This window comes from Chiloscyllium plagiosum, chromosome 1 (genome assembly GCF_004010195.1).
Source record: "Chiloscyllium plagiosum isolate BGI_BamShark_2017 chromosome 1, ASM401019v2, whole genome shotgun sequence".
Taxonomy (NCBI): Eukaryota; Metazoa; Chordata; class Chondrichthyes; order Orectolobiformes; family Hemiscylliidae; genus Chiloscyllium; species Chiloscyllium plagiosum.
In genome coordinates this window covers 6,662,175-6,677,473 of record NC_057710.1, presented here as the reverse complement: position 1 = coordinate 6,677,473, position 15,299 = coordinate 6,662,175, and the positions used below count along the sequence as shown (strand labels likewise).

Here is a 15,299-nt window from a genome sequence, read left to right as displayed (position 1 = left end):
TGGCCAAATTTCCCTCTATCCTATGCCTCCTGACTTTCCGCATAAGCCTACCATGGGAAACCTTGTCAAATGCCTTACTAAAATCCATGTATACTACCTCCACTGCTCTACCCTCATCCACATACTTGGTCACCTCCTCAAACAATTCAATATGACTTGTAAGGCAAGACCTACCCTTCACAAATCCGTGCTGGCTGTCCCTAATCAAGCAGTGTCTTTCCAGATACTCATAAATCCTATCCCTCAGTACCCTTTCCATTACTTTGCCTACCACAGAAGTAAGACTAACAGGCCTGTAATTCCCGGGGTTATCCCTATTCCCTTTTTTGAACAGGGGCACAACATTCGCCACTCCCCAGTCCCCTGGTACCACCCCCGTTGACAGTGAAGATGAAAAGATCATTGCCAACGGTACTGCAATTTCCTCTCTTGCTTCCCACATAATCCTAGGATATATCCCATCAGGCCCGGGGGACTTGTCTATCCTCAAGTTGTTCAAAATGTCCAACACATCTTCCTTCCTAACATGTATCTCCTCCAGCTTACCAGTCCGTTTCACACTCTTCAACAATACGGTTCCTCTCATTCGTAAATACTGAAGAAAAGTACTCATTCAAGACCTCTCCTATCTCTTCCGACTCAATACACAGTCTCCCACTACTGTCCTTGATTGGACCTACCCTCGTTATCGTCATTCTCATGTTTCTCACATACGCATAAAATGCCTTTGGGTTATCTGATAAATGGTGCTCAAATTGTGCTAGTGTAATTGAGCCACTGTTTGACCTTGTTGCACTATAACCTTTGCTCAGATGTGTGAATGTGTGTCCTCATCTTCTGATGGAATCACTCTTTTTTGATTAAAGTATCAATGTACAAACTGCTTGGGCGAGCTGGGATTTGCTTTGTAGACTGTCAGTACTCTCTTGTAAGATGTGCTGCCAAAGGTAACCCCTCTGCATCAGAGCCTAACGTTACCTGTTTTTCTGTAACCCCCCCCCCCCCCCCCCACCCCCCGCTGCTGCCTGCCAAAAAACGCGCACACTCGCACACCAGGTGGAATTGTATTGATCTCAGGAACCGGTTCCAACTGCAAGCTTGTCAATCCGGATGGCTCGGTGATCGGATGTGGAGGCTGGGGTCACCTGATCGGAGATGAGGGATCTGGTGAGTGAACAGGAATCTTAGTTTTAGGAAGTATGGGCTTCTGTGGGGTGGGTTACATGCATGTGTGTGCAAGGGCAAGACACCGACCCACCTTCCATTATTTCCTCTATTGCTTTCCACTTTATCCAGAGAGTTTGGAAATTTACACCATTCGAGGACATGCTCCAAGCCAGTTCCACTGGAGAAAGTTACAAGGATGGTACTGTACTGCATCTGAGTATATTTCTCTCTTCTCTGTAACAGAGGTCTTAAAAAAAGGTTATGAAAGGGATTGATCAGATATACCCTTGGAGTGTCCAAGCTTGGGGTTTCTTCAATACAAGGTAGCTACCAATAAGGGAATCTACGAAGAGAGCAGTTTCTGATAAGTAACTTAGAGTTAAAGTGAGAATTGATCCTACAGAAAGGATGTGGAACTTATCTCTGTGTTTAACAATATTGCAAACCCAGGGAGTTTGTCTCAATTAAGGCAATCCAGTATGGTATTCTCCTTGGGAAGAAGCTGTCCTCTGTATTGATAAATTCTGCTGCAGTGTTGATTGAAGGCTTGATGGACCTAAACCCCAGAGCTGGACTTGCCTGTGTCTTCGATTGGCAACCTGCCCAATGCTTGCTTAGTGTTGCTGATATCTACTCCATTTGCCAGACGTTTGTCCACTCACGGAACTCGCCTATATAGCTTCCTTAAATGTTCCTCACAAGTACCCATTGTTGCAGTCATCAATGAATTTAGCTACCATACATTTGGTCCCTTCATCCTAATCATTTATGTAAATTGTAAGCAGTTGAGCTCCCAGTACCAATCCCTGTGGCAGACCACGTGTTGCTGGCCAGAAAGAGCCTTTTGTGCCTACAATATACTTGATGTTAGTCTGCCAAAATTCTTACCGTGCCAAGATGCCAACATGAGTTGATGTTCTTCAGAATAGTTTTTGATGTTGCCTTTTGGGAATCTAATTACTTGGCAAATGCCTTCTGGAAATCTAAGTCCGTTACCCCTTTGTCCACTGCACATGTCACTTCCTCAAAGAACGTCAGTAGATTTGCTTAAAATGATTCCCTTTTGTGAAATCATGGTGACTCTGCCCAATTACCTTAAACTTATCCAAATGGCCTGCTCCAACTTGTTTAGCAGGTGTTAAGCTGACTAGTTTGTAGTTTCCTTTATTTTTAAACAGAAGTGTTACATGTACAGATTTCAAAACCAGTGGGACTTAACCCAAATCTAGTCAGTTTTCGAAAAGTAAAATCAGTGCATCAACTATCTCAATAACCATTTCTTTTAAAACCCTAAGACGAAGTCAGTGAGGACCCAGTCAGTCAACAGCTCCTACAAGTTACTCAGTATTACTTTTCAGGCAATTGTAATTTTCCTGAATTCATCCCTCCCTTCCATTCCCTGACTTTTTTTTTTCTCTCTAGGATGTTTCTAGTGTCCCCCACAGTGAAGGCTGATGCAAAGTACCTGTCCACTTCACGTGCCAGTTCCTTAATTTCCCACATTCTCCACATTCCTTTCTGTAGGATCAATTCTCACTTAACTCTAAGTTACTTATCAGAAATTCTTACTTTGTGTTTTTACATGTATGGCTGGTTTCTTAATAACTTGAATTCTTCACCTTTTGCAGCTTATTGGATGTCACTGTTGGCTGTAAAGATTGTGTATGATGCTGTTGACAACTACAAGCACACACCATTCAACATCTGTCTGGTGGAGGAAGCCATGTACAGTTACTTCCAGGTTAGAAGCTGTCATCATAGTGACCTCTGGTGAGAGTTGCTTGATAAAGGCCTTTTGAGGAGGACCACATTTCAAGTACAGGGCACTGCTCTGGTCTACGTTATAAGGGAAGGAAAAGATTAGCAAGTTTTGAGAAGATTTGTAGCTCAGGTTGAGGTTTTGGGTGTTGCGTGCAAACCTACATGCAGAAAGAAAAGATATTGGCAAAAGTGAAAAAAACTCGAGAAAAAGTACAAGCAGAATGATTTTGGGAATAATGTTCATCATAGAGTCATAGAGATGTACAGCATGGAAACAGACCCTTCGGTCCAACCTGTCCATGCCGACCAGATATCCTAACCCAATCTAGTCCCACCTGCCAGCACCTGGCCCATATCCCTCCAAACCCTTCCTATTCATATACCCATCCAAATGCCTCTTAAATGTGGCAATTGTACCAGCCTCCACCACTTCCTCTGGCAGCTCATTCCATACATGTACCACCCTCTGTGTGAAAAAGTTGCCCCTTTGGTCTCTTTTATATCTTTCCCCTCTCACCCTAATCCTGCACCCTCTAGTTCTGGACTCCTCGACCCCAGGGAAAAGACTTTGTCTATTTACCCTATCCATGCCCCTCATAATTTTTGTAAACCTCTATATGGTCACCCCTCAGCCTCCAACGCTCCAGGGAAAACCACCCCAGCCTGTTCAGCCTCTCCTTATAGCTCAAATCCGCCAACACTGGCAACATCCTTGTAAATGTTTTTTGAACACTTTCAAGTTTCACAACATCTTTCCAACAGGAAGGAGACCAGAATTGCACGCAATACTCCAACAGTGGCGTAACCTATGTCCTGTACAGCCGCAACATGACCTCCCAACTCCTGTATTCAATACTCTGATCAATAAAAGAAAACACTCTCCTATCTACCTGCGACTCCATCAGATATAGTTTGAGGAAGTTCTGGCATTTCCTGAAGGGAAAATTGAGAGGAGATTTGATTGAGGTATTCAAAATCACAAGGGGTCTAAACAGTGTAGGTAGAAAAAGACTGCTCGCATTAGTGGAAGTATTGAGCACTGCAGTGTACTAAAGTAATTGGTAAAAGAGCTTTTTTATCCAATGATTGGGGGGAGGTTTGATACCGTTCTCTTCAGCAAAGAGTGTTGTTGCCCAGTGCTAGGGTTCAGGGTATTTGCTCTCGGCTGGAGAATAACTTCCATTGGGAATGGAGGATCCAGAGATCATGGTCCACATTAGCACCAGCACTGGTGGACTGAATCCCTAGGTTCTGCAAGGGGAGTGAGAGAGGTTGGGGGCTAAAGTGAAAAGCAGAACCTCAAAGGTAATGATGTCTAGATTATTCCCTGAGCCATGTGTAGATTGGCGTTGGATTCCAAGGTCCCTCTTGTCCTCTGCAGTTTTCAAACTCCTACCATTGAATTGCTACCACATAGACTAGTTGATGTGACTGTCATCATTTAAGGAGAAGTCATATATGCACTTGATGGAGAAAGGCTTAGATGTTTTCGTTGATGATGATAGAGGAGTGGGAGAAGGCTTGCGTGCAACATGGACTAGGGTACTGTTGAAGTTATTGAGGAGAAAGTGAAGTCTGCAGATGCTGGAGATCAGAGCTGGAAATGTGTTGCTGGAAAAGCGCAGCAGGTCAGGCAGCATCCAGGGAACAGGAGAATCGACGTTTCGGGCATAACTTCATTCCTGAAGAAGGGCTTATGTAATTTGTCATAGTATTCATTTGACGCCTCTGCCCCATATTCTCTCAGTGAAGTATGCTGAGGCCAGCTGTTACTTAGATTGTATATCCTCTTTGGAGGCAGGAGGGGGGGGGAATAAAATCTGTGAAGTTTCAGGCCTGAGCGTCTTGAGTGGGGTCTACTGGATGTATCTGGCATGATCCAGTCGCTGCTGAATCATGTGGATCCAAGACCCACAAAAACTTGAATGCTGGTAAACCTCATGGAGGATTGAAGGAGTGCTGCACTGTCAGAGATGCAATCCTTCAGGTATAACATTAAGCAAAGACCCACTGTCTGTACTCTGAGGTGGATGTGAACAATCCCATTGTCCGACGTGAAGAGCAGAAACATTCTGTCTGGTCTGCACCATTTATTCCTCATCCAGCACTACCAAAATCCATCGTCTGATCGTTATCGAACAGCTATTTGCAGGACAGTTAATCTCTCGTATAACATATTTGTTACGAAGGAAAAAATGAGTTCAAGATTTTTCAAACACTTTACTGTAATTGAATTTATGGAGTGTGTTAGCATGTAGAGAGATCTTCTAGTGCTTCATATTGTCCCATTGGTCTACTCAATCAACATTAAAGTAATAGGAATCATTGACAATACTATCAAGCAGCACCTGCTCAGCAATAACCTGCCCATTGACACCCAGTTTGCGTTCTGCCAGGGCCACTCAGCTCCTGTTCTCATTACAACGTTAGTTGTAAAATTGGCTCCAAAATTGGAGTCAGTGGATATCAGGGGAGAAACTCTGCTCTTTGCAGTCATATCCGGCACATAGGAAGATGGTCATGGTTGTTGGAGGTTAGTCATGTCGGCTCCAGGATATCTCTGCTGGAGTTCCTCAGGGTGGTGTTCTAGGCCCAACCAACTACAGCTGCTGCTTCAATGACCTTCCCTCCATCATAAGGTCAGAAGTGGGGATGCTCGTTGATATTTGTACAATGTTTAACCGCATTCATTACTCAAATACTGAAGTTGTCCATGTTGGAACTGAGCATGATCTGGATAATATCCAGGTTTGGGCTGACAAGTGGCAAGTAGTAACATTTGTGCCATACAAATGATAGGCAATGACAATCACTATTAAAAGGCAATCTAACCACCACCCCTTGACATTCAACAATATTACTATCACTGAATCCCTCACTGTCAACATCCTGGGAGTTACCATTGACCAGAAACTCAAATGGACTTGCCACATGAACAAAGTGGCTAAGAGACCAGGTTTGAGATGAGGAATCCTGCAGTGAGAAACTCACCACCTGACTTCCCACAACCTGTCCACCATCTACAAGGCACAAATCAGGAATGTGATAGAATACCTTGTATTCCTAGCCTCTGACCTGTTTTGTGATTCTGTGAACTCTTTAACCCTTTTTCTTTTTCCTATATTACGCAGGTATCTAATCGAACAGCACTCCTCACTCACCTCTATCGTACCTTTGAGAAATCCAAAATTGCTGGGTTTTGTCGAAAGCTCGCAGAAGGTGAACATAACTTTTAATGAGTATTTGCACCTTTGAGGTGGTAACCTACAAGCCAAATGAACACATCACCCAAGGTTCTGTTGGCAGCACCTCTTGCCTTCAAGGATGTGAATTCAGATCTGATTCCTCCAATTTAGACAAATATTTTGACTGGTCCTCCAGTGGAACACTGAGGAACTGCTGTATTGTCAGAGGTTTCTGGGAGAAGATATTAAATTGAGACTGTTATCCTTCCAGATGGTTGTAAAAGATCTCAATGCAGTACTTCAAAGAATTGTCCTCCCAGTTCCAAAGGCAATCCTGTTATCTCTCAGCCAACGTCAATGAAGTAGGTTCTCTGACAATGCATCACAGCACTGTTAAGATTCACTGTGTTCAAAAACTACATTACAATAATGTGAGGGTTCCGGTGTTGGACTGGGCTGGACAAAGTTAAAAATCACGCAACACTTGGTTATAGTCATAGAGATCTTTGTTTGGAAGTACTAGCTTTCAGAGCGCTGCTCCTTCATCTGGTAGCTGTGTGATTTGTAACTACAATAGTGACTCCACTTTTGGAAGTCCTTTTTTTTGGCTGTAATGCACTTTGGGAGCCAATAGAATAATTGCAAGTTCTTTCATTTATTATGGACCAGGCCAGACCCCTCAGAACATTTCAGGAAGGTAGCCCAGACCCTGACTTTTGCTAGTTTTTTTAAGCAGGTGTAAAGTGGGTATTCCAGGACAGAATCAGCTGTTCAAACCACTTAGTTTTAAGCAAAACAGAATTCATTTACAAGGTTACTGAATGAAACACAGAACAGAAAACAAAATATCAAATAACCTATCTAAAAACCCAACCAAATATCCCAACTAAATGATGCTGTTCCAGATACTTGCAACAATCCCCATAAACACCCCTTGGCGTGAAAGGTAAAATCAAACACGAAGATTGGTGGAGTAGCAGAAAGCATAAGGAACTGTCAGAATACAGGAGGATATAGAAAGACTGAAGAGTTGGGTGGAAAAGTGGCAGATGGTTTTGAATCCTGACAAATGTGAGGTGATGCATTTAGACAAGACTAATTCTAGAGTGAATTATACAATGAACGGAAGAGCCTTGGGAAAAGTTGTTGGGCGGAGAGATCTGGGAGTGCAGGTCAATTGTACCCGGAAGTTTGCTGCACAGGTGGATAGAGTGGTCAAGAAGGCATATAGTATGTTTGCCTTCATTGGATGGGGTATTGAATATAAGAGCTGGCAGGTCATGTTAAAATTGTACAAGACATTGGTTCGGCCACGTTTAAAATACAATGTACAGTTCTGGTCGCCCGGGTTCAATTCCCGCCTCAGGCGACTGACTGTGTGGAGTTTGCACGTTCTCCCTGTGTCTGCGTGGGTTTCCTCCGGGTGCTCGCCCGGTATGGAAGGTGCTAGCTATGAAGAGAGGTTGAGTAGGTTAGGTTAGGTTTATTTTCATTAGAAAAAAGGAGATTGAGGGGGGACCTGATTGAGGTTTATAAAATCATGAAGGGTATAGACAGGGTGGATAGAGACAAGCTTTTTCTTAGGGTGAAAGATTCAATAATGAGAGGTCACGCTTTCAAGATGAGAGGTGGAAAGCTTAAGGGGGGATACACGTGGCAAGGACTTCACACAGAGGGTGGTGGGTGTTTGGAACGCATTGCCAGCTGTGGTGATCGAGACAGGCACGGTAGATTCATTTAAAATGCATTCGGACGGATGCATGAGTAGGTGGGGAGCAGAGGGATACAGATGTTTAGGAATTGACCGTCCGGTTTAGACAGTAGATTTGGATCGGCTCAAGCTTAAAATGCCAAAGGGCCTGTTCCTGGGCTGTAAATCTTCTTTGTTCTTGCATGATAGAAGTCAGAGACAGTTCCAGCTTTGACATGCTTCTGGGTCCAATAACATTTCCACTACTGCTAAAAACAAAAACAAACTAAAGGAAAGCTGAGCTGGGAGAACTGGCCACATTCTTTCATTGTACAAGTGATTTTTTTTTTAAACTTGAAAGCCTTCTGCATGAGGCAGTATCCTGATGAAGGGCTTTTGCCCGAAACGTTGATTTTACTGCTCCTCGGATGCTGCCTGAACTGCTGTGCTCTTCCAGCACCACTAATCCAGAATCTGGTTTCCAGCATCTGCAGTCACTGTTTTTGCCTATGAGGCAGTATCTGTTAGCTATACACAAACTGGGCATAAAACCCTTCAACCTCCAGACTTTCAGAGTCTGTGTCGTTTATGACTTCTCTGGGGAAAAAAAAAACCTTGTTAAAGGAGCAGCTTTGTCTCTCATTTAACACTTGATTTCAGTCTGATTTCTTCACTCAGTGGGGCTAAGATTCAAGATCTCTAGATTCCAGTCTAGTAGCACATAATCACTGGATTAGAGTGGTTTTGGAAAAGCACAGCAGGTCAGGCAGCACCCGAGGAGCAGGAAAATTGATGTTTTGAGATGAAGGGCCTTTGCACAAAACATCGATTTTCCTGCTCCTTGGATGCTGCCTGACCTGCTTTGCTTTTCCAGCACCACTCTAATCTAGACTTTGATTTCCACCATCTGCAGTCCTCACTTTTGCCTTGCATAATCGCTAGGCTATCCAACTCCCATTCTCAAAATATACAACATGATCGGATAACTGGTGACCTGATATAGAACAAGCTAAAGTGGCTGAATGTCCTAGGCCTGTTCTTAGGTTTCCTGTGATCCTTTATTTACTTGGAGGGGCAATTTTGATGGATGGGGGTGAATGGGGACTAGAAAACGCCTTCACAAATGATAATTTATAACTTTTATTTTCAGCGGCACGAGCTGGAGACCATCTTTCTTGTCACATCTTCAGAAGAGGGGGTCAAGAGCTTGCCAGGCACGTTGTGGCTGTTCTGCCGCATGTGCACAAGGTAAAAAGGAAATGTAACCATTGTGTGTAGGTTTGTATCCAGAGATGGGCTTTTGAGCCAGTAATGTCTTCTGCCTTGATGCTTCACCATTCAGAGGAAACGTCTTTACCAGGGGAATGTGGAACTCATTGCCGCAGCAAGTGATTGATGTAATTAAAAGGAGGCTCATTAAGTGTACGAGAGAAAAGGGAATATCCTGATTGAGTTGGATGGGAAAAGACTTGAATGGAACTTTCAGTGGCATGGACTGGTTGGATTATTTCTGTGCTGTGAGTTCTGCAGTTCACCAAACCCCAAAGCATAGCATGCTTGCACAAATAGAAATATGACAATGACTAGATTTAGGGATGTTGGCTTGGGAATAAATCTTGTCTCGACCTGTTTCTCTGTGGCAGTGAAGTATTTGACATCCATCCAAGAGCGATAGACAGTCTCATTTTAACATCTTAGCCAAAGGAAAACAGCTCTGTCAGTGCAGTACTCTCTCTCAGGTCCACAATGGGAAGCAAGCCTAGATTGTGCGCTCCGTTCTCTGGGGTGGGAATTGAACGTGACTTTTGGACCTGAGCAAGACTGCCTCCTACCAGCCCCCAGCAGATATGGTGACATCACAGGGCTGAAAAGTGTTTGAACTTTGCATCTGCTGCGGTTTACGTCTATGCCCGACCAGTCCCATCCCTCGGGTGCCCATGCTCACAGGAAGGAATATACAGGCCTTCGATAGAATGGACAGAAAAGGAAACCTCTCCCAGTGGAAATAAAAAAAAAACAAAGGGGTTCCACAGATAAATGGTTTGATTCTAGGTTGATCGAAAGTTATTGACCACTTCACTTGAGGGTCCTAAAAAAAAAAGGATGTGGTAACCATTAGGTTTTAAGATGTAGGAGGAAAATAGGCCATTCTGCCCATCGAGTCCACTTTGCTATTCAATAGCATTGTGCTTGATTTGAGCTACACTTCCCTACCGTTCCCTGTAACCCTTGATTCCCTTCCTGATTAAAAGTCTGTCTGTCTAATCATGGTAGATAGAAATATTTTAAAAACCTAAGGTTAAAAGTCCCATCAGATTAAAAATAGCAAATGTCACACTTCAGTTCAAGATCAATAAGAGATAGAAAACAGGGTCAGCTAGATTAACATAGAGCAAACACAAATCACTTTATTAAAGACTAGAATCATGTTATTAATGAGGAGGTTATAGTAGAGCTTTTAGAACATTGTAAGGAATTTAGGCAGAGTCAGCTTGGCTTTATCCTTTTGAGTAATTTAATATACTTTGAGGCAGCAACAAGTCATATAGGTGCAGGAACCTCTAGATGTGATGTACTTGGAATGCTAAAGACTTCTTGGGTAGGCACCACATCAAGATTACTGGACAGAGTAAGAGCTTGTGCTGTAGGAGGTGACATACGAACAAGGATAGAGCATTGGTTAGTTAATGGAGATGGAGATAGGTGTAAATGAGTAATGTTTTCGTTGGCAATCTGTAATCCCTATGGTGCCACAGGGATTAGTGCTGGGGTCTTGTTCCTAACGTTGGTGCTAGCAAGGAGAGTAATTTGTGAAGAGGGCATAAGGATTCTGCAGTGACACAGGTCGAGTGATTGGCCAAAGATTTTGTAGGTGGAGCATAATGTAGCAAAACATCAGCTCATCCACTTTGGCAGGAAGAATAGAAAGTCAGGATATTATTTAACACTGTCCTGTCAGTGCACTGGAAAAGGAAGCCCATACTGCAGACAGCAACATTCTCCGGCCATTATTGCTGCTTCTCACTCGCTACCCTGTTCTCCAAGCCCCTTGTCACTTCACTCACCTTGCTGCTTCGCTTGGGGAATGGATCCGTGAGGACCCTGTGGTCGGCACTGGGTCAGAGAGAAAGAGAGAGTCTGCAGCAAGGGAGAGTGGAGTGGGGTGCTGAGCTAAATAGAAGTGGGTACTGCAGATGCTGGAGATTAGAGTCAAGATTAGAGTGCTGCTGGAAAAGCACAGCAGGTCAGGCAGCATCCGAGGAGCAGGGGGCTTTTGTCTGAAATGTCGATTTTCTTGCTCCTCGGATGCTACCTGAACCTGCTGTGCTTTTCCAGCACCACTCTAATGCTGGGCTAAGTGACAAATGGTGCAGTGATCAAAAAGCATCCAAAATGTTGATTGTTAATGTGAGCAACTACAGGCAGTATTGCTGGCACTACGTCTCTCCCATTGCAGCCATGTATGGTTAGTGTACCTTCTGCAGCTGCAGTGATGGTATGTTCAGCCATTGTTTAAATGGAGAAAGTTTGTTAAACTCTGGTACGGTGGGGTCTGGGTGCTCTGATGCATAAATCATAAGATACAGTAAGTAATTAAGATGGTAAATGGAATGGTGTTATTTATTCTAAAGGGGGGCTTTGGACCCAAAACGTTAACTCTGCTTTCTCTTCACAAATGCTGCCAGACCTGCTGAGTTTTTCCAACAATTTCTGATTTTGTTTGATTTCCAGCGACTGCAGCTCTTTGGTATTTTATTTATTGTATGGGGATTGGGATATAAAAGAAGGGAAGCTTTGACAGTCGTACAGGAAATTGATACAAGAACATCTGGAGTAGAGCATCCAGGTTTGGCCTCCTTCCCTGGAGAAGGAGTCATTGTGTTAGAGAGTTCAGAGACAATTCACTCAACTAATTCCTTGGGATCAAGGGGTTATCTTATGATGAACAGTAGACCGTTTGAATAGGTCTGGTATAGTTTAGAAGACTGACGAGTGATCTTATTGAAACATAAAATATCCCAATAGGACTAGCTAGGGTGGATGCTGAGAGGATGGATCCCTCTGTGGGAGGGTCTGGAATCAGGAGACTCAGTTCAAAAGTAAGTCTTTCCCATTTAAGATTGACATGAGAATCTTTTTACTCCCAGAAAGTCATTAGTCTGGAAAATTTTGTTCTCCAGAGAGCAGTGAAGGCTGGGTCATTGAATTTCTTTAAGGATGAGTTGGATGGGTTCTTGGTTGAAGACAAAGAGCATCAAGGGTGACCAGGTAATTGGAAGTTTAGGTGATCAAGCAGACCAGCCCTGAATGATTCTTATCAAAGGTTAGTGCAGGCACAAAGGGCCAAATGGCCCACTCTTCCTCATTTATGTTACAGAGCTCGAAAAAGTAGTGAAACACACAAAAGGTTGACACTTGGCACAGTGTAAAGGCTGCAGAATCTGTTTGCACTTCAGTGCCCAGGAAGAGGCAAGGAGTAAGTGGCTAGGGAGCGGAATTTGTGGCAAAGACCAAAAACAATGGGTTTTGTCTTCCTCTTATTTAATGCCACAGAAATTTCTGTCAGTCTGAACAGGGGTGCTGAACGAGGGGAGGTGCTGGCTTAGAGGTATTGTCAGTAGACCATTAATCCAGTGACTCAGGTAATGTTCTGGGTGTGGGTTTTCACCCTGCCATAGCAGATGAATTTAATTATTTTGTTTTTAAATCTGGAATGAAGAGTCTAATGATGACCATGAAATCAATGTCAATTGTTGGAAAAACCCATCTGGTTCACTAATATCCTTTAAGGAAGGAAACTGCTGTCCTTACTTCATCTGGCTGACATGTGACTCCAAACCCACAGCAATGTGGTTGACCCTTGACTGCCCTCTGGGCCATTAAGGATGGGTAATAAATACTGACCTAGCCAGAGGTGTCCTCATCCAATGGACATCTACATAAAACAAAAGCCACAGAGACTGTGATGGTGGTGAGGTCAGGCTGGGGACTGGCTCATGGGACCTCAGTCTGATATCACCGAGTAGATCATAGAATCCCTACAGTGTATAGAACAAGTCCACACCAACCCTCTGAAGAGTAACCCACCCAGACCCATTCCCCTACCCTATTAGCCTACATTTCCTCTGACTAAAGTACCTAACCTACACATCTCTGAACACTTTGGATAATTTTAGCGTGGCCAATTCACCTCACCACATCTTTGGACTGTGGGAGATTACCCACGCAGACATGGGGGGAGAATGTGCATACTCCACACAGACAGTTGCCTGAGGCTGATGTCACTGAGGGGCACTCTGCAGATAAAGGATGAACTCTAAGAGGGAGAATCACTGAGATGTTTGTGTTACACCTCTATTTCTGAGAGTAAGAGAAACTGACTCTGGCTTTGCATTTGGGAAGATTTGGGTTGATGTTTTGGTTTAATTGCTTTCCTTTGTGTTGCAGTCACTGCTTGATGGGAAGTTTGGTCTGCCTATAGTCTGTGTGGGATCTGTGTGGAACAGCTGGGACCTCCTGAAAAATGGTAAGTGGCGATGGGGGCAGCCCCATGCGTGCTGGACAAGGCCTATCATGATCAATCCGTAGTGTAGTATGGTAATTGCTGACAGAGCCCCTGGTTCCCTTCTCAGACTACCTCGTCAGCTGAACTCCGCTTTGATCGCCACGTAACAGAGTCTTGTAGCACATCCAGGTGTCATTCTGCCCACATTGCCTGTGTACTGGATGAGTTCAGCTGTCCTACTCTTTATCCATAGCCCTGCAGTTTTATCCTGTTCAACTATTTATCCAGATCCCCTTGAAATTCTTCATGAAATCTATTCCAAATTTAGGTTGTGTATTCCAAATCATCAATAATCACTGATTTAAAGAAAAAGCAATTCTTATTGTGTTTCAGCTTAAATCTTTGGACTTTAATTACTGTGATTGGAAATAGTTTCTTATTAACTTTGTCAAAATTCCTCAATGTTAATTAAAAGTGCAAAACAGCAGAAGTTGCAATACTAAAGAAGGGTCATGTTGGACCTGAAATGTTAACTGTTTGTCTCTCCAGAGATACTGCCAGACCTACTAAGTTGCTCCAGTATATCATTCCTCAATATTTCATTCACCTTTTATAAAACTGGGCATCTGATAAATCTCTCAGGTCGGTGCAACATCGAGGGCTGTAGGGCCTGTACTGCACTGTAACGTTCTATGTTCTGTGTGAAGCCACCTCTGCTCCAGGGAGAAAAATTCCTTGTGCCTTAGTCTCAGCACATAACTGAAACTCCTTATTCCCCGGTATTAGTTTAATAAACTTCCTATCAGAAACGTCTTCAAAGCCATGTTCCCTTGGGTGGTGTAATCTGTGAATATGTATGGAAGGGAAGCAGGCTGTTTCTCCAGTGTCTAAGTCAGGTGACATCCACTAATAAAGAAAATGGTTGAAATGTTCACTGCCACATTGTTGTTTGTGGAACTTTGCTGTGTACAAATTGGCATTAAAATAACTGCACTTTGGGATGTTTTGAAGTTGTGAAAGGTGCTATATAAATGCAAGTTCTTTCCTTTCTTCAGGGTTTCTCGAAGTGTTAAAGGAAGTCAAGCAAAGGCCAATGGCCAAGAACCTATGCAAGTTTTCCATGATGAAGCTGAAATGCTCTTCAGCGGTGGGCGCAGCGAGTCTTGGTGCCAGACACATCGGTTACGATTTACCGATGGACTATGCAAACAATGTAGATATCTTCTTTGAACACTGCTTCAAACTCTAGCGATAGCAAAGTAATCTGCTTTGACCACTGAGGTTGTGGTCTTGGAAACTAGAGATGGTGATATCATTCAACATGCCTTTTTATAAAATTTATTGATTTTTGCATATGTTCACATATCAACCAAAAAAAAAGTTTACTTGAGATTGAATTGCACTGTACACTTTTTGATTCGGAGAAGTCACTCTTCCTGTGCTGTAAAATGTCTGAGTAGATTGCGAAGCCTTCCCAGCAAGGGTAGTATCTATACAGTAATATCTCTTTCTCTCTCTATGTTTTGCGTCGGCTCTTACACACTCAGTCAGCAGGATATCTGTACATGATTAGTTTGAGGCCATAGAGTCATAGTCATAGACATGTACAGCACGAAAACAGACCCTTCACTCCAACCTGTCCATACCGACCAGATATCTCAACCCAATCTCGTCCCACCTGCCAGCACCCGGCCCATATCCCTCCATAGCCTTCCTATTCATACACCCATCCAAATGCCTCTTAAATGTTGCAATTGTACCAGCCTCTGGCAGTTCATTCCATACACGTACCACCCTCTATGTGAAAAAGTTGTCCTGTAGATTTCTTTTATATCTTTCCCCTCTCACCCTAAACCTATGCCCTCTAGTTCTGGACTCCCCTACCCCAGGGAAAAGACTTTTTCTTTTTACCCTATCCATGCCCCTCATAATTTTGTAAATCTCTATACGGTCACCCCTCAGCCTCTGACGCTCCATGGAAAACAGCCCC

At 43.5% G+C, this 15,299-nt stretch overlaps 1 protein-coding gene across 2 annotated transcripts in view; it reads left to right on the top strand.

Annotated features, from left to right (window-relative positions):
- The window catches only part of nagk (N-acetylglucosamine kinase), a 27,959-nt gene extending 12,977 nt beyond the window's left edge, over positions 1-14,982 (top strand). For both annotated transcript variants that reach the window (XM_043691585.1, XM_043691501.1), the window contains 6 exons: positions 1,057-1,167; positions 2,796-2,908; positions 6,060-6,147; positions 8,954-9,051; positions 13,252-13,330; positions 14,365-14,982. In XM_043691585.1, the coding sequence (XP_043547520.1) occupies positions 1,057-1,167; positions 2,796-2,908; positions 6,060-6,147; positions 8,954-9,051; positions 13,252-13,330; positions 14,365-14,558 (683 nt within the window). In that variant the 3' untranslated portion in view covers positions 14,559-14,982. The remainder of the gene's footprint in view (positions 1-1,056; positions 1,168-2,795; positions 2,909-6,059; positions 6,148-8,953; positions 9,052-13,251; positions 13,331-14,364) is intronic.
- Positions 14,983-15,299: the final 317 nt, after the last annotated feature.